Source organism: Artemia franciscana, chromosome 11 (genome assembly GCF_032884065.1).
Source record: "Artemia franciscana chromosome 11, ASM3288406v1, whole genome shotgun sequence".
NCBI lineage: Eukaryota > Metazoa > Arthropoda > Branchiopoda > Anostraca > Artemiidae > Artemia > Artemia franciscana.
This window is the reverse complement of record NC_088873.1, coordinates 1,952,208-1,973,010: the sequence shown is the minus strand read 5'-3', so window position 1 is coordinate 1,973,010 and position 20,803 is coordinate 1,952,208. Positions and strand designations below refer to the sequence as shown.

The following is a 20,803-nucleotide window of genomic DNA, read 5'->3' as shown; positions in this document are numbered from 1 at the left end:
CGTTAAAAATTAAAAGTTCTAGTTGCCTTTTTAAGTAACCGAAAAATTGGAGGGCAACTAGGCCTCCTTCTCCACCCCTTATTTCTCAAAATCGTCTGATCAAAACTAAGAGAAAGGCATTTAGCCAAAAAAAGAATTAATATACAAATTTCATTTTAATAATTTATGTGCGGAGAGCCAAAACCAAACATGCATTAATTCAAAAACGTCCAGAAATTAAATTAAAAAAACCCAATTTTTTAGCTGAAAGTAAGGAGCGACATTAAAACTTAAAACGAACAGAATTTACTCCGTATATGAAATGAGTTGTCCACTCCGCAATCCCTCGCTCTTTACGCTAAAGTTTGACTCTTTGCCACAATTCTACTTTTTAAAACAATTAAAAGCTTTATTTAAATTTTGGCAGGAAAATTATTTTGTTCGAAGTTTAAAGTTAAAAGAGATATTTAAAAATTACAAATTAGAACTGAAAAATTTGGCTTCATTGCGACATATAGTAAATAAAATTATGTTTTTTATTCTTTGAGATAATGATACACTTTTAGCCTGAGTCTCAAATGTCTGAGATGTTGGGAAGCCCTTATTTATGTAAGTAAACTTTTGGCTGTAGGGAGATCTCCTAGCCTTCATTGGAGCAAATATGCCTCTATGATCATCATTAGTAAACAAAAATCCAGTAGTCTTCTTTGTTTTGTCACTTACTATCGGAAATATTTTTATACATCATTTTATTTTTTTGAACAATGATGTCTACACATATTTATGCAAGTCAGTTGTTCGTTTCTTTTTCAATTACATAACAGAAAAAAAGCTTGCCTTTTCCGGTTGATTGGAGGTGTTGACCATAAGTTCTATGTTTTTCTCTTTTACTTTCACTAGCTTTTCATTTACTTAGTTCTATTTTTCATTGCCCAATGTTTCGTTCTATTCAACCGCTCTCAAATCTATTTCTAGCTTTCTATCTCTGCATCATTCTCTCTCACTCTTTTTTCTGTATGCCTCTCTCTTCCAGCTACATTTAAAAGACAAAATTTTCTCTTTTTGAATTTCGCGGCTGTAGCGAAAACAGATTTCTTTCTTTTCTATTATCATTTAATTATTTCTTATTTCTAACACACTCAAGATAATTGAAAACCCAATACCATTTAAAATTTGAACATGCAACTCCCAAAAGAGAAACAAAAGCGACCACAAATAAATGACACTAGTTTGAAGACAGGAACCGAATCAGATAAACAAGAATGACTTCAGGGGCTAGTTCTTTCTCCCAAAAGGATTTACTACGAATGAGGATCTCTCGAAATGGGAATGATTCCTATTTACTACAGCTGACGGAGATCCAACTTACCAGATGTTATCAAATAACTTAATACTTGTAAAAAGTTTCCTGCATCTCTAAAAGGAGGAATGACGCCATTTTCATAAAATAATAAAAACAAAGAAAAAATCTTAAAAATTGAAAATGATATTTATTTGTCTTCCACTGAATTTTTATCTATTTCTAAACAAAAGTTGAAATTTCTAGAAAGAGTGGCGATGTCATGAGTTAGTTTATGATATTGCATTAGTCTTGAAAGAAACTTAAACTTTTACCGCCTTAAGAAAATGTAAACTCTTATATTTAAAGTTTAGATGCTGCATTAAATTTATATAGGGTATATTGTATTTGTTTATGCTTTCCATATTCGTAAAATATTCTTATGTAAATCGTTTCAGTTGAATTCTAAGTGAAAAAGAGTTGTTAGTACCTTGGGGTGTTTTTCTTTATTTTATTTATTTTTTTTTTTTTATTGAACACAAGCCAACAGACGAAAATTGAAGTCAAAAATTTTAAAGCTGATTTAATCTATTTTTTATTACGATGAATCCAAAAGTGAAATCGATTTTTTTGTATTAGCTATGCAGTTTGATAAATATCGCTACCATCCATAGTTAGTTTTTGTGTTAAATCATTTTATATATGAATAATTTAAAATTATGCAAAAACTATTTCCTTAATTTTGTTTATTTGCAGTATATTTTGCAAACACATTTTTTGGATGCTGAATCTAAATATAAAATCAATTTTTCTGTATCGGCTATTCTTTTCGAAATAAACCAGTACCATCCATGATCAAGTTTACTATTGAATCCCTTTATATTTAAAATTATGTAATAAATAGTTCTTATTTTTTTCTTTATCTATTTGTAATTTACTTGGCTAATATATTTTTTTGGAATGCTGAATCCAGTGCTGTAATTTTTGGAATGCTATAATCATTGAAATACAGCACTATCATCCACAGTTACGGTTTAATAATGATTTTTTTTATTGCTTCCCCGTATTTTGAAAATATGAGCAACTAGAAAAACTAATATACTACTTTAACTTAGTTAACATATTAAACATATTAAAATAAGCACTAAAACCGACGGCACCAAAGCCCATGTAATTAAATCCAGCCGAAAAGATTTGTCTTACTTCTCATTTGGATCACCTTTTCGTGGGTTGAAATGCTCACCCCAATCCCAAAATACAAATAAAAATGGAGAAAATTTATTTATCCTTTAACTCTTTTTTTGGGCATTTAGAAAGCTTGAGAAACTGTATTTGCCTGCTAATTATAGATAAATATATATATATATATATATATATATATATATATATATATATATATATATATATATATATATATATATATATATATACTAGCTGTTGGGGTGGCGCTTCGCGCCACCCCAACACCTAGTTGGTGGGGGCGCTTCGCGCCCCCCCCAAGCCCCCCCGCGCGCGTAAGTCGTTACGCGCCATAATAGTTACGCGCCATTGTAGTTGTGTCCCTATGTCCCACCTGTGAATATAGATATATATATATATATATGGTTTTAACTACGTAAAACTTGCGAATATACAACATTCTTTGCTGTCCCATTGTCTTTGCATATAAATAGATTGTCAGGTTATCCCCCTGTTTCCCCCGGTGTCCCCGTTGTAGTTGTGTCCCTGTGTCCCGGTCGTCATTTATATTCCCTGTGTCCCGGGTCCCGGTCATCATTTGTATCCCGGTGTCCCGGTCTGTATATACATTCGTTTTTTAGTTTTGTTTTTCTCCTTTATTTTTTTCCTTTTTTTTTCTTTTTTAGCTTATTTAGATTTTTAGATTTTTTAGTTTTTTTTATTAGTTTTTAGTTTTTATTTCTTTTTAGTTTTTTTGTCCCGGTCGTCATTTATATCCCCCTGTTTCCCCCGGTGTCCCCGTTGTAGTTGTGTCCCTGTGTCCCGGTCGTTATTTATATTCCCTGTGTCCCGGTCGTCATTTGTATCCCGGTGTACCGGTCTGTATATACATTCGTTTTTTAGTTTTGTTTTTCTCCTTTATTTTTTTCCTTTTTTTTTCGTTTTTAGTTTATTTAGATTTTTAGATTTTTTAGTTTTTTTATTAGTTTTTAGTTTTTTTTTCTTTTTAGTTTTTTTGTAGTTTTTACCTTCTTTTTAGTTTTGTTAATTTTTTTTTTTTACTTGTGTCCTGGTCGTCATTTATACTCCCTGTGTCCCGGTGCTTTGTTGATTGCTAATCGAACATTCCTTTTGTCCTGGTCGCTTTCTCTTTGAGTGTCGTCATTTTTTTTTTTCTTTTTTAGTTCTTTTAGTTTTTACCTTTTTTAGTTTTTTTTTAGTTTTTAGTTTTTTTAGTTTTTTACCTTTTTTTAGTTTTTTTAGTTTTTTAGCTTTTTTATTTTTTTTATTAGTTTTTAGTTTTTTTGTAGTTTTTGCCTTTTTTTTTAGTTTTTTGTCCTGGTCGCTTTCTCTTTGAGTGTCGTCATTTATTAGTTTTTTCCTTTTTTTTTTTAGTTTTTTATTGGTTTTTACCTTTATTTTAGCTTATTTTTCAGTTTTTTCCTTTTTTTTAGTTTTTTTTTATTTTTTATTTTTTTTAGTTTTTTACCTTTTTTTAGTTTTTTTAGTTTTTTTAGTTTTTTAGCTTTTTTACTTTTTTTATTAGTTTTTAGTTTTTTTTTGTAGTTTTTGCCTTTTTTTAGTTTTTTCAGTTTTTTTTTTAGTTTTTTATTGGTTTTTACCTTTATAGTTTTTTTAGTTTTTTAGCTTTTTTATTTTTTTTATTAGTTTTTAGTTTTTTTTGTAGTTTTTGCCTTTTTTTAGTTTTTTCAGTTTTGACGTCACCTAATCCAGTTTTTTCAGGTGACGTCACCTGACACATCCATCCACACATCCATCCACACATCCACAGACAGACAACTTATTTTTATATAGATAGATATATATATATATATATATATATAATTTCTTAGATTATACTGCTTTTACATTAATGAAAATTAAGCAAAGAGAAAACGGGTTTTAATTTGACAAAGCAGTGAACAAAAATAAAATATAAAAACTACACTTTAACTAAAAAAAAAAAAAAAAAAAAAAAAAATACTCCGAATATTTCGGCCCCATGTCCTGGAGCCTTTCTCAACAGAATGAGAAAGGCTTTTCCCGTTGAGAAAGGCTCCTGGACGTTATATATGTATATGTTTATATGTATATATATATATATATATATATATATATATATATATATATATATATATATATATATATATATATATATATATATATATATATATATAAATAAAATAAGTTGTTTGTTTGCCTGTTGACTGAAGTCATTTTGGGTGTCGACTGACGTCATGTTTGTCGACTGACGTCATTATAAGGATTGAGCATTATGCCGTCATGAAGTTGTTTGTCGACTGACGTCATGTTTGTCGAATGAAGAAATTACAGACCGGGACACCGGGACACAAATGACGACCGGGACCCAGGGAATATAAATGCCAAACGGGACACTCAAAGGGAAATTACAGACTGGGACACGGGGACACAAATAACGACCGGGACACAGGGAATATAAAGGACGATTGGGACACAGGGACACAACTACAACGGGGACGCCGGGGGGCACAGGGGGGATATATAAATGACGACCGGGACACAGGAAATGTTCGATTAGCAATCACCATAAACAAAGCTCAAGGTCAATCATTAGAATAATGAGGTATAGATCTGAATACGGATTGTTTTCCCCATGGACAATTATATGTTGCATGTTCATGAGTCGGTAAACCTGACAATCTATTTATATGCACAAACAATGGGACAGCGAAAAATATTGTATATTCTCAAGTTTTACGTAGTTAAAAACATATATATATATATAAAAACTTTGAACAAAAGCAAAAAAAAAAACGTAAAAAAATAAAAAGAAACAAAGCAAAAAAACAAAAAAAGCTGCGAAACTAAAAACAAACTAAAAAAGAAAAACAAAAAAAGAAACTATATCTATATATATAAAAATAAGTTGTTTGTAGGCATGTTTGTTTGTTTGTGGGTTTGCATATGACGTCATTAGTATATAAGGCTTTGTATATGACGTCATTATAAGCTGACACTACAGACCGGGACACCGGGATACAAATGACGACCGGAACATAGGAAATATACAACTACGACGGGGACGCCGGGGGGCACAAGGGGATACATAAATGACGACGGGGACACAGGGAATGTTCGATTTGCAATCACCATCAACAAAGCTCAAGGGCAATCAATAGAATAATGAGGTATAGATCTGAATACGGATTGTTTTTCCCATGGACAATTATATATTGCATGTTCAAAAGTCGGTAAACCTGACAATCTATTTATATGCACAGACAATGGGACAACGAAGAATGTTGTATATTCGCAAGTTTTACGTAGTTAAAAAACATATATATATATCTGTCTATATTCACGGGTGGGACACAGGGGCACAACTACAATGGCGCGTAACTAATATGGCACGTAACGACTTACGCGCGCTGGGTAGCTTTGGGGGGGACCAAGCGCCCCCACCAACTAGGTGTTGAGGTGGCGCGAAGCGCCACCCCAACAGCTAGTATATATATATATATATATATATATATATATATATATATATATATATATATATATATATATATATATATATATATATATATATATATATATATATATATATATATATATATATATATATATATATATATATATATATATATATATATAATATTTTTTTTAATAGTTTAGGCTCAACGACTTATACTGTAAGTTGGATTCCTCTTAACTCGATTACTTTTCAAGATAGTGAAAAGCCCCCTAAAAGTTTTGAATTTTATTTATTTTCTCTTTCTTGTCGGGGGGGGGGAGGAGAAAAGGCAATAGAAAAGTTAATCTTTTCTGAACATACTGCATCTTAGATGTACAATTTTCATTAGTCCATGTCAAGAGACTGGTACTATACCAAAGAGTCGCATAACTAGAACAAACCTTTGAGTTTGTTGTATACGTCTATATGATTTTTACTTTTGGACAAGCTATAAAACAATATTCAATTAATTGTATCAGTCCTATTTTTGGTGAAACGAGGAAAAACAAATTTTGATTTCTTCAGTTCAAAAGCAACAAGAAACTGGGCCCGCCTTTGCTTTCCTAAATGCTTTTTTCTAAAGGTAAATCATAATTTATAGCCTAAGACCAAAAAGGATTTTCAGCTCGATTATAAGTCGACTGACCACTTATAAAAATCGTATTAGCAATAAAGATCGACACGAGACCAATATTTTTCATCACAGCTTAGAGTGAAAATTTATAAATCAGGCCAATTTTGTTTTGAACTATGAGCCAAAGCTTCAATGAGGAGGTATTCGAGCTTGACTTTCGATCCACCCAACTTAAGATCTGTCCTATTCAAAACTGAACTAACATCAGAGCTTGTTACATTGACCTTGCTGATAGCGTCTGAGTGTCTATTTCTTTCAGTGAGGGAAGCTTTAGTTTACATCTACTATTTAGTTGCAAACATCGAACATTTTTACTTAATTGCCTTTAGTTAACTCTCAATTCTGACAAAATCTTCCTCTTCTTCTGTTAAATTATTTGACAACCACTTTCAGATTGAAGAAACAGCTGCTGGCAAATAAGAAGATCTTTTTTGCTGGTAAATTGAAGATCTTTTTTGCTGCTGGCAAATAAGAAGAATCTTTTCCAGTTTATATCTGTCTAGTATATAGGAGCAATAGTTGGTGGTTTTCAATCATTCTGTCCCTGATCAGAAAAAAAAATAATGGAATTAATTAATGTTGAGATGATAAAACTGTGTCTCCGATAAGATGATTGAAAGAATTCTTTTACATCCCTTTACAAACATCTCTTTACGTTTTGTGATCTTCAAGAATAATATTTGCTGTTGCCAAGAAATATACGATATTGTAATTGTTCAAAGACTGAGATAACATCGTATTCGGTACTTAGTCAAGATGATAAAAATAGGAACAATTGGAAAAAAACAAATTCTGACCCAACCTAAGAAAATACATCTCAATAAGTTGTTGAATTTTTAGTTTATATTCAATTTTTATATGGCAGTCCCTTGCTCCTTACTTTTGTTCAGAATATGTTGTTTTGAATGGATATATAACAAGTTGAAGATCAATTGCCCCGGGAAATGTTAGTGCATTACTGCACTAACATGTTAATAGGAGGGTATTGCTCATTGTTTAAACCATTTAGTGAACCAGTCAATTTATTGGGAGGTTCTAGCAACTTCTGACTGTCTGGTTGCAAGATGACGTAAGTTTTCTGTGTCCATTTGTGAAGCAAATGGGTTCATGGCTTGAACTTATAGGGCATCCTAAAGTTGTTTTGGCTCTTACGCTTTCCAAAACGTAAATAATACAATATGTTGTTACCTGAAATGTGAAGACGTTCAATGATATAATATTGGTAAGTTCCCATATGGGGCCAACTGACGGTGACAGTAGTGACACGGACGAATTTCAAGTACAGTTGAAGGAATGAATTTATAATTTTGCAAATGGAAATAGCGTATTTTATAAGAGTTTAATGCCCAAATCAGTTTAAATTAGGTTCGATGCCGTTCTGGAGTAAGCCTGTTTCATATAGGAAGGAACATAGCGATGGTAATGAATTGCAAGTTTATGTTGGTATATTATCTTGTAATAAGAACATGGTAATTGATTATAAAATGATCCCGTACAATCGTAAAACGGCTGGCCTTATTGATTACGTAATGTCAAAACAGTGGCAAAATCGATATAGTATCCCTCGATTTATAGGACTGCTATTGTTGATTTTAAAAGAAAAAGAGATATTATGTGCTATTCTTGACTCAATGGAGCACAATACTTTTCTTTATAAAACTTGTTTTGTGGAAACAAGTTTTTTAGATTAATCCATATAAGCACCAATGATCAATATTTCAAAAGGGCAGCAAGAATAAAGTAAATCATGGGACATTTAAAAAAAAAAAAAATTCAATGCATACTTTGCGTTATTATAGACTGTGTGAGTGAAAACTCTTTTGACAACTGCGTTAATTAATGAAATTAGGAATTACTTGGCCGTGAAATTAATGGCAGCAGTAATATACTATTATCTCACTCTCCATGTTGGCTCTCATCCACCAATTTCTCAAACGCTAACTGAATTAAGTCAGTCATGACAAATTCTTCCAAAAGATAAGGGTGGAAAATCCTGCTTGCCTCAATAAACCTTGCAAACATTTTCGTTTTTTTTTTTACTCTGAAAGCGTTGTCTATTAGCAGCTTGTTGAGTTGGATTTGAGTTGTTTGTAGCTGTCTTGTGTTGTTAGGTTGTGGCGCGCGTTAGATTTTAGCGAGACATCATTTTGGACCTGCAATTTCATTGGTAAGGCAAAACACCGTATTTCAGAAAACGAAACCCTTATGGCTTACTATGAATCATAGGCAGCACAATAACGATGACCACGCAAAGAACGATGTTGGCACAATGTATTATTTATGTATTTTTTTTTTGTTTAGATCAGGGCACTTCGTATCGAAGGAACTGTCGCAGAAACTTCAGCAAGGGCTCATTCGCTATTGAAGAGGCTAGAAGAAATTGAAGAGGCTAGTGCCCCTTTTAATAGTCTAAGGTGATTGGAGGGCAACTAGCCCCCTCCCACACCCACCATTTCCCCAAAAACATTCAATCAAAGTTTCGAGACAGCCATTATGTTCAACACAGTTGGAAGGTCTGGAAATTATGTATTTGAGGATGACAACCTCTCTACAGCCCTCAGGGCAAGGGCTTTAAGTTATGCCCGGAGACATGTAAGGTTTTTTTTTATAGAAAGTGTTGTCATATAAACTTCAAAAAGGGCTCATTTGATTGGAAATTGAGAGGACTAGTGCCCTTTTTAATAGTCGAAAGTGATTGAGGGCAACTAGCTTCCCTCCCACACCCCAAATTCCCCAGACACTTTCAATCAAAATTTTGAGATAGACATTTTATTTAAAGTAGTTGAAAGGTCCAAAAATTGTGTCTTTAAGGATAACATACCCATCCCAGCCCTCAGGACAAAGGCTGTAATTTATGCCCTGGGGGCATACAAGGTCTTATAGAAAGCGTTGTCGTAGAAACTTCAAAAAGGGCTAATTTAACTGGAAAATGAGAGGGCTATTGCCCTTATTAATAGTCAAAAGCTATCGGTTGGTGAATGCCCCCCCCCAAACGTCCTTAATTCCCCCAAACACTTCCGATCCACATTTTGATAAAGCCATTTTGCTCAACGTAGTTGAAAGGTCCAGAAATTATGTCTTTGAGGATAAACCCCCTCCCACAGCCCTCAGGGCTAAGGGCTAAGTTTAAGTAATGGCCTCAGGCCGTATAAGGTTTTTATGGAATGTATGGTTGCACAAACTTCAGATGCTGCTCATTTAATTTGAACTTGAAAGTTATAGCACCCTTTTTAAGAGTCAAAAGGGGTTTCAGAACAACCATCCCCCCCGCGCTCATCATTCCCCCAAAGAAGTCCAATCAAAATTTGGAGATATTAATTCTTTCATTGCAATTGAAAAGTCCTGAAATTACGTCTTTGCGGAAGACACCTTGCCCCCATAGCTCTGAGCTCAAGGGTTGTGAGTTATGCCCCGGTGTCATATAAGGTTTTTATAGAAAGGGTGGTTGTATATACTTCGGAGGGGGCCATTAGATTAGTAGCCTGAATTTACAGTGCCCTTTTTAAGAGTGAAAATTATCAGAAGGTAGTTAACCCCCCCCCCTCAACACATCGTGTTCTCCCGAAATTATTCGAATAACAAATTTTGAGACAGTCATTTTATTCAAATTCAAAAGATTATATAACAAGTCTTTTGGGACTGGAATAAACCACCAGAGCCTAGGGACGAGGGTTGTAAGCTATGCCGCTGGGTATTTAAAGTTTTTATGGAAAGAATAGCTGTTTAACTTTAGAAGAGGATCATTTGGTTTAAAAAAAAACGTAAATTCTTCTTCTTTTTTTTAAGCGTCAAAAGTGGTAAAGGCAATTACACCAGCCCACTCCCCGACAACCTCTCTTTTACCACACGTATTGGATTGAAATTATCAGATGGGGACTTTGCCCCACATAGTCTAAAGAACATATAATAATGTCTCTAGGGGTAATACAGCCCCCCCCCAGCGCCTTGGGGATAGGGTTGTAAGTTATGACACGAAGGAAAATAAGGTTTTGATGGAATGGGTGGTCGTATAAACTTCAGACGGGGCTAATTTGATTTGAAATTTGAAATTATAATGTCTTTTTTAAAAGTCAAAGTCATTTGAGAGCAACCAGCCCCCCCCCCCACTCTCATCATTTCCCTTAACACAATTGGACAAAAAAAACGGAAAAATTCAAATTATTATTATCTTGTCCCCTGAAAAAGACTATGTCAATACAAAACTAACAGAAATTAATTAAGGAACTCTTTTTCCACAAAAAAAGTTTTTCAAAAAAAAAGTGAAGAACTCAATTAGAGCAAAAATGAACAAAAATAAGATCAAATAATCTACCAAGCATACAGCTACCCAAAATTAGCATAAAAAAATAAATGAAAACCAAAAGGAACAGAAATCACAATAAATAACCGAGTCAAAATCAAAATAAGGAGAAATTAACATGGGTGGGGTTCAAAACCTTTTATGCTTTTTAAAACCCAGAATATAATTTGAACTTTACTGAAAAAATTTTAATGAATGTGCATTGTCAGTTTAGTCTACATCTGCTGATAATTATCTCTTCAAATCTCAACTAGTTTTTGATTTCTTGATATTATAAAAGAAGCTTTTACATTGACAGGTAGCAAGCATGTCGCTCACCCTTGCATCAACAGAGATCGATCTCTGGGCCCTGTATTGGCGATCAGAGTAAAGATAAATATTATACAGTAGCAACTGATGTTGACTTAAGTATGTACCAAAGAACAATTAGTCTATAAGGGAAGCAAGCTGAAAAAGGGAGCAAATACAGGTCAATAATATTGAAAAAAAACATACATTATAGGAGTTTCTCGATATTTATTTCTGGCGAGAGGAAGATCCTGACTTAGCGCAATAACGAGCTAAGTTCTGAATTGGCCTCTTTGGCCAGCAAGCCAACAAGTAACAACAGCAACAAGCTAAAGCGTGATTCAGTGCAGCTATAAGCTAAAGCGTGATTCAGTGCAGCTATAAGCTAAAGAGTGATTTAGTGCAGCTATAAGCTAAAGCGTGACTCAGCGTAGAGGCAAGCCAGATCCTTACTTGATTCCAACAATCCAAGTCAAACCTGTGGAATTTTTGTGAAGATACGTAAAAAATGCTGCGATACCCCTTAAATAGCTTTAAATTAAAGCATTGAAGAAGCCTTCAGTAGGGGAAAAGAGCGTACACCTACTGTGGTATTGGTTCTTCCCTTTATAGTTTTCCGTTTGGATCTTCTAACAAGTGTTAGGAAAATGGCATAGGGAAAACAAAGAAGTGTTAGACAAAAAGAGACTCCAAGGGATAAATATTCTCAAACCACCAGTCAGGAAGTGTATTATTTTATATACTGTTTGCTTTTACTTCCAGGTACTTGTGTAGTATGCGCCACTCACTCAAGTTTACGCTGTGTAAAACTCGAGAACAAACCGGTTTCTTTACTAGTTTCTTTCTGCTTAGCGTGAGACAAGACAAAAACAAGTGACAGAACAGAAGAGAAATATATAATTTGGGCTATATAAATGCACATTAGGGGGGGGGGTAAAGTATTTGGACAGTTTGAAGTTAGAAAACAGTTCTTACTTCATAATATGCAGAATTATTATACCTAACACATTTTGCATGCAGATCCACTATACTTAACCCCAACCCCTTACTCTGCAAATAAATAATCCAAATTTGTTTCTAAAGTAACGGAGAAACTAACGAAGAAACTAATTTTTTCTCGAGTTTACAAAACACAAACTTGAGTGAGTAACATATAACACACAAGACCCTAGTTCCTTATAGATGTTTAATTAAATCACTTACGTAATTCCCATTTTATTATTTCATTTTCACGTCAATTGCACCTTTTAGAATCAAATTCTATTCAAGCTGTCACAGAAAACAGAATTTTTGCACAAAAACAGCACGTTTTAGGACCTACAGACTGAATTTCAGTTCGTATCTAGCATTCATTCAATGCAGTCGCATTTCGCTAGTTCTGATAATTGGTGATGTGTGATTATTGGCACGAGTATTTTGGATGCTCGGATATTTGGATATTTTTTAAGAGTAAGGTGAAGAAATCAATTAGCAGGTCCTGCGTTTCACTGGGCCACCTGTGAAACGGTGATTGCCACTGCTGACGTGGGCCTTCCCCACTAACAGGTACGAGTTTTTTGGCAACTTGTAAATTAGTTTTGATAAATTTGAGCTACAGATAATGGCTAAATTTAGTATTCATGATCTGGCTCTAGCAAAGTTTCGAGGATTCCTCGATTGGCCAGTTCGTATTATTAAGGTTTTGGATCCAAAGACTGCGAACTCAAAGTCAAAAGTCTTTAAGCATCTGGTTTTTTGCTATGGGTCACATGACACCCAGTTTGTTCTCGAGTCACAGCTTATGCAGTTTGAGGCAAATAAGGCTGAAGCTATGAAATCTACTAGCAAGGGTGTAAAGGGAGCATTTTGGAGGCACCTAGCCCCCCTCCCACGATAATTATTTTCCCAAAGTCAACGGATCAAAATTCTGAGATAGCCATTTTATTCAGCGTAGTCGAAAACTCTTATAACTATGTCTTTGGGGACGACTTACTGCCCACAGTCCCCGTGGGAGGGGCAACAAGTTACAAACTTTGATCAGTACTTACGTATAGTAATGGTTATTGGGAAGTGTACAGGCGTTTTCAGGAGGACTTTTTTGGTTGGGGGAAGGGGTTGAGAAGAGGGGAATATGCTGGGGGAACTTTCCATTGAGAATTTGTCACGGGGGAAGAAAATTTTCATAAAGGGAGCGCAGAATTTACTAGCATTATTAAAAAAAAACAATGAAAAAATAAATATGAAAAAGTCTTTTTCAGCTGGAAGTAAGGAGCAGCATTAAAACTTAAAACAAACAGAAATTACGGCTTTTGTGATTCAGGGGTCATTCTTAATGAATTGGGACAAATTTTAAGCTTTAGTGTAAAGAGCGAGGTACTGACGAGGAAGCGAACCCCCTAATATATGTAATAAAAACATGAGAATACAAAAGTTCTTTACGTAAGCTAATTTATAAGCTACGTAAATCTTTTACTAATAAAAAGATTCGTAAAAAATTAGAAGTTCTAGTTGCCTTTTTAATTAACAAAAAATTCGGAGGGCAACTAGGGTTCCCCCCCCCCAGCTCTTTTTTCTCAAAATCATTCGATCAAAATTATGAGAAAGCCATTTAACCAAAAGAAAATATGCAAATTTCGTTTTAATTATTCCTCTGCGGAGAGCCAAAATCAAAACATGCATTGAATCAAAAACGTTCAGAAATTAAATAAAAAAACAAGTTTTTTTAACTGAAAGTAAGGAGCAACGTTAAAACTTAAAACGAACAGAAATTACTTCGTATATGAAAGGGGCTGCTTCCTCATCAACGCCCCGCTCTTTACGCTAAATTTTTTTTACTGTTTTAAATAGAAGAATTGAGAGAAAGAGTCAAAATTTAGCGTCATGATACTTCATAGATATTTGTGCAAGAGAGGGAAAGAAATGTAATATAGTAAAAAAAAGGAAATCTCTAAGCATCTAAAAACAAGAGGGACATTAAAAAACAGATTTATCAGTCCAATGTGTTTATTTTAGAGCGACTCAATTTAAATTTTTTTCCTAAAATACAACGCAGCCCCCTCAACTGTGATAGAACAGTACACCAACCTTTAGCTAAAAATATGTGGCCCAGGGTTTGGTCCCAGCTGCCTTAAGGCAGATCCAATGACCTTTGCAGTCCAGAAGTGGCATTTATGGATGAATAACAAATCGCAGTATAGCATCAAATTTTGCCCTCTATTGTCTCCTTGTTGGAGGGATCATTGATTGGCTATTCAAGTAAAAATGAGATTGGTTACCTGAGCAAGCTGTTTTTCATCTGGCCATTGCTGTGAGTGGTTCATGACAAGCTGAGAGGATGCCAAAGTTATCGTTGATTCAGGAAAGTTTTTTAAAGGAATTACTCTTGATCCTTCTTCTTCAAGCACTACTTGCCCACTCACTTCCCTTATCAATCCCTCGGGAAGACCAGAGGTTTTCTCAACAATATGCTCTGATGTGTAAGTTTTCCTGTAATAATAATAAAAAGAGAAGAAATAAAAGGATAGACTTTGCCCATATCATAGGCACCAGCAAGGGAAGGGTAAGGAGGTGTACTTGGTTTGAGCCCTCATTATACATGTATATATGTTACTAGCTGTTGGGGTGGCGCTTCGCACCACCCCAACACCTAGTTGGTGGGGCGCTTCGCGCCCCCCAAGCCCTCCCGCGCACGTAAGTCGTTACGCGCCATTGTAGTTGTGTCCCTGTGTCCCACCTGTGAATATAGATAGATTTATATATGTGTTTCAAACTATATATGTGCCCTCGGCCGGGGTGCAATGCGTGGTTGGGGGCAAGCCATCCGACGCTTTCCCGTGCTTTTCCCTAGATTTCTCTAAGTACCCATTTGAAGCTGGGTGGACTTTTGGCTTGTCTTACGGGGAAACGCCACTAACCCTCGTCCTAAACCAAACGGTATGCACCACCGAGATTCGAACCAGCGACCCTTCGCTCGTGAGTTCGGCGCGAACTTTCAAACTACGTAAAAATTGCGAATATACAACATTCTTGACTTTCCCATTGTCTGTGCATATACAAAGCCGTATGTACTAATAATGACGTCATATGCAAACGCTCTTTTTACAAACAAACAAACATGCATACACACAACTCGTTTTAATATAGATAGATAGATAGATAGATACAATACAAATTAACTACGTAAAACTTGCGAATATACAACATTCTTCGCTGTCCAATTGTCGCTGCATATAAATAGATTGTCAGGTTTACCGACCCTCGAACATGCAACGTACAATTGTCCATGGGAAAAACAATCAGTATTAAGATCTATACCACATTTTTCTAATGATTGACCTTGAGCTTTGTTAATGGTGATTGCAAATGCTAATCGAATTGGGAATTGCAATCTTTTAAATTGAAAAGGCAGATCCGTTGGAATCATGGGAATGCGAGGAATAAGAACAGCCTCACCCTCAAAAGGCCCTGTCAAGATTGTGGCCTCTATTAGGTTTTCCATTGTTTTTTTTACGGCAAGTCGCGTGCCATTGCAAAGCTTTGGTGGGTTGATATTTCTTAAAAGTATTATTGGTGCGCCTATTTTTAGTTGTAGCACGTGTGGTGGAAACACTGAAAGATCTATGGAATTTAAAAATTCAGATGGATAATTAACCGCTTCATTTGGTTCCAAAACTGTGTCGACTGACTTGTAAAGGACTGCCTGGTCTCGAATCTTGGTCAAAACAATATTGTTGATTTCGTGGACGTCTATATTTTTGGGTGCGAGAATCGCTCTTTCACTTAGCCATTTATTATTTTTATAATTTTTTTAAGAATATTCGGAAATACTTTTTCAATCAATTCATTTTTGGACGTCACTAAATTACAGAAATCAGCAGGTAGTTGTATACGTCCTGAAATTGAGTCTACTGGGAGCTTTCCGTTTCCAATTGCCAGCAATTGATCTGAAAATGTTTGACCAGAGTCATCGTTTTGCAATCGGACACGCATATTTGTAGTTAATTTTAATGTTTTTACGTGTGCCCATAAATTAGAATTTTTCAGGCAAGCATTCATTTCCTTGCTGTTCTTTTGATTCCTCGGCACGCTTTCTTTTCTGACTTTCTCTATCAGCAGCAAGTTTTTTGGCATAGACTCTTTGAGCATCTTCATCGGCTTTTGCCATTTTAAGTTCATCAGTCATTTTAAACTTAAATATTAATAGATTTCTACGTGAACATATATGTCTTAAATATCTTTAATGACGTCACCGTCATAGCAAAAATGACGACAACTAACTTCATGACGACAGTCGACACAGAAACATGACGTCACCTGACAGACAGACACACAGACAGACAACTTATTTTTATATATATAGATATGAAGAAACTTAATTCCAGGAAATAACTACTTTTTATTTTTGAAATAGTGATAGTTTTCATTTCCAGAAGTACTGTCATTCCGGAATGACCCCGATACTTATTTGAATAGAATTTTATAAAAACAAACACAGGTGAATTATATTGCAAGTCCAAGAAATTAAATAGAAAACTGTAAAGCATCGTAATTTCAAGGAGAATAGGACAAGCACCCAGCCCCCTCCTCACACGTGCGTCTCTGCCCTAATTCGAAAATCCAGGGCTACTTGACACCCATTAGCCACTCCGTAGAACGGCCTAGTTTTCATTTTATTAGAGGCATGGTTTAGTTATGCCTCATTAACACAGGGCGTCATCAGGCTTTTTTTGTCAATATTATATCAGTACCAAATAGTTCTTGTTTATTTATTAGCAGTTTTTGGTGTTTAGATTTCTTGTTTATTGGTTAGAAATGAGCCATTAAGTGGTTCTTTTGTAGTTTTTTCTTTTCTTAACAACATTAAAAAAATTCAGTAGAATAGCCAAAGAATAAACGAAGATTCCATCCCTTTGTTTTTGTTTAATTAAAAAATAATTCCCAAGAAAATAGTTCTGCAAAACAAAGTAAAGAACAGAGCAGAGCAAAGACACACAGAAATACAACAACTAAAAAATAATTCACAGCTGAAGCAAAGTGAAATCATTATCAATGAATAAATGAGACCCAAAAGAAACATAAAATTAATAAATAACAAAACAAAATTATAATAAATAATAAAGTCGAGCTTAATTTGACCACAATCACCAAAATAGGAATAGGGGTTATCCCCCCAAAGCCCGTTCTAAAGACCTGACCGTCATTTACGCTTTACTGACAACAAAATATTTTGTATATATATATTTTCTCTTTTGTAATTATGACGTGCTAAAGAATAAATAGTTGCCAGGACTTGCTTCTTATCATTATGTGTCACACTCTTGGTTATCACGGTGATTTCCTTTCTTTTTGTTGTTGATATTAATGTTGTTGATATTTCGACAAATAGTAGACACACTATTCGAAATTTATAAAGTTTCTAATTAAATGTAATGTAATTCATGCCATTTAGAGGTTTCGAGAGAGACAAAAAGGAACCTGTAGCTAAGAGTGTATCCAGGGGGTTTACAAAAAACTCTAAAAAAGCATTAAAATGCATTTATATACGTTTTTTTTTTACAGTTTTACAAGTCAAACAGAAAATTAGCGGGGGGCTCAAACCCTGAACCCCTCTTGATATGGCCTTGCATGTAGCACCACTATTATTTGTAAACCTTGAATAGCGCTGACACATAATTTTTTTTTTGTGTCCTTGTTGATTCTATGAAAACCAAAAACAGACTAAAAATGAAATGGAGCATCCACTTGCCTCCTCGAATATTCCCTAGAATTTTTAATTTAATCCCACAAGCCATCCCTGTAGCATTCCATTCTAGCCATATTGACATTCTAGTAGTGTCTACTAGCAGCACCTATCTATCTAGCTACTCAACCGTGTATAAATTACAAGTCTCGTAAGACCTTATTTTCCAAAACGATGATCAAGGTATAATTGGAGACAAAAATTAGTTACATCTTTTCCCTTCCTCAAAATTAAATCTGAATTTCCTTATCTAACCTTCCCTATTTCTTTCTCTGACCGTGCTTAAAAATTTCAACCCCATCCCCAAGCCGTTCCACGCCATTGCAGATATCCTATTTTGACCTGAGATGCTCACAGCCTCTTCCTGAACACATATCTGTCCACCACCCCCACCAAAGTCAGAATTATAAATCCACTCCACACTCTAATACTCCCTCAAAGTTTCAACTCGATCTCCTTAGCCACTCTCATGGTACTGCAAATACTATGAAAATCCGGTGCTGTATATGGCGTCTTTCGATTTACTCAGGTATATATGTCGTTTCTAAAGTACACTTTTGAAAAACTTTTTCAATTTTTACCTATCAAACGATTCATACAAGATCAATCTACATACAACTATTTAAAAGCAATGAGTTGTTCGGTTTATTTGAAGATCCCCCCCCAACAAAAAATGTATGGCCTCCTTGGCCTGAAAAGTAATTTTCAAAAGTTAAAGGGGAGTTAAACGGACACCCAGAATAAAATATGGCTTATTTTTCTACTGTAAGATCTAGGGCAACTTGCATAGTTCACGAGCCTTGTCCAAGGAATTAGGGTTCATATCGCGTTTGGAGACATATTTGTTAGGCCCTTGAGAAAAAAGAGCACAAGGGGCAATTTGGTTGCCTTCAAACACTTTTGGCCCTTGAAAAAGAGAATAGACCTTTTAATTACCAATTTGATTGACCCATTTCTGTTCTGTGGATAATACAGCAGATATCCCCATTTAGTGCCTGCTAAAAAGACACTGAAATTTCAAATTAACATAGTTAGCCGTTCCTGAAATATTGCAGATATGCCATTTTGACAACCTGAACGTAAATTGTGTCTTTTGATGGACCTCACCGCCCCCTCAATATTCCCTGAAAGTTTCGTCTTAATACACTTGGCCCTTTTCGAGATATTGCAGATATGCCAGTTTCAGAATCTGGATGTATATCTTGTATTTGATTGAATTCACAACCCCTCAACATTCCTGATAGTTTCAGTTTAACATCCTTGACCTTTTTGGATACCCAGGATAAAACATGCCCGCTTTTCCCATTATAAACCCTTTTAAAACAATGGATAACTTGCATAATTTACAGCCCTGTCCTCAAGGACCATGGGGGTCATGTTATTCTCAGAGGCATGTTTCCTGATTCGACTATTGTTAACAATATGCACATCTTCGGTAGTTAATAGGTGGGTAGCTAAAAATGACGTTAAGGTGAGCTGGTTGCCCTCCAGTCACTTTTGATTTTCAAAAAGATAACTAGACCATTCAACTTCCAGTCGAATGAGCCAAAATAAAAGTTGACACCTTCCATACGAAGTTGCCTTGTAAAGAAGTCAAATAATTAATTAATTCATTAAAGCCATATCGTTCTTTACTTAGTCAACACTAGTGTGCTTCCTTTGGTCTAAATATGAATTACTAAATTAGAAAAAGTAATGACTTCAGACCCTTGCCTTTATTCGATTAAGGTAGTAACTATTTCCGGCCGAAAAAAATTACTAGTCCAATTTCTGACTTAGTGCCTAAAAACATAATTTCAGTTCGGTGGTCCCCTGCCAAAGTACAATTTTGGGCTAAGGATGGACCCTCACCTCTCCCCCTAATCTTCGCATGACGATTCCGACGGTCCAATCAGAATCTGTTTTGTCTACTATAGTTTGGAGATACGAGGTAAAAACACGCTTCACTGATTTCCCACAACCAAAACCTAATATGAACATGTTAGAGTTACAAAGCCCAGTATCCACATCTAGAAGAATGCCTAATGGAAAAGACGTGAAGAAAACTGACTTTTAAAAGGCATACTAGCGAAATCTTGCCTCTTAATCTATTTCTCCCGTTTAAAAAATGAAAAACTCTATTTCAAGATTTCCCTCGAAAGTAAAAAACTAAAGGAACTAGGTCTTGGTAGAGGAAGGTCAAGCTAAGACAAAAAATATTTTCTATTAATAACATGATAGTGTTAGCTCGGAAGCTGCATGCCTAAATACACTCTGACAAGCCCAGAATCCTTGGCCTAAAATGATAGTGATATGTATTTTCCATGCCATTAAACCGATCCTAACTCACTTCATTTATTGTCTTCACTCCTTTGCCAGTAATTTGAAATTCCCCTACCTTTTGCTTCATTAAGAGCCCAGCCCACGCCGTGACTTTGTATTAATGGATTCGTTAACCTCGGAGATGAAGCTTTCACGCCACTATGGGCTCATTAGCTTTCCAGGGCATCTTTATGAGTGAGGTCTTTTTGGAACTGCTAGGGAGAATATTAAGTACTAGCAATCTCAGACTTTTACGGGATTTATGGGATGACTTTATTTTTACGTCGATGTCATGGCTAAAGGTCGTATGTGACATTTGAGTGCTATTTTTAAAATATTAATTGTTAGCAACGTCAGGTTTTTATGGAATTTACAGTGTTTATGGTATGACTGTCGTGTTGTTGATGTCATGGTCAAAGTTCATATATGACATTTCAGAGCCATTTTTAAAATGCTAAATGCTAGTACTTTCAGGATTTTACGGGATTTACAGTATCTACTTTGTGATTTTGTCGTACTATCGCTGTCATGTCTAAAAGTCATATGTGACATTTCTAGTGCCCTTTTTTTAGAATATTAAACTCTAGCAACTTCAGATTTTCACAGTATTTACGGTATTTAGGGAATGA

General features: G+C 35.0%; 1 protein-coding gene across 7 annotated transcripts in view; it reads right to left on the bottom strand.

Moving 5' to 3' along the window:
• LOC136032671 (protein SSUH2 homolog) overlaps positions 1 to 20,803 on the bottom strand; it is a 285,984-nt gene that overhangs the window by 11,030 nt on the left and 254,151 nt on the right. For all 7 annotated transcript variants that reach the window (XM_065712965.1, XM_065712963.1, XM_065712959.1 and 4 more), the window contains exon 6: positions 14,410 to 14,620. In XM_065712965.1, the coding sequence (XP_065569037.1) occupies positions 14,410 to 14,620 (211 nt within the window). The remainder of the gene's footprint in view (positions 1 to 14,409; positions 14,621 to 20,803) is intronic.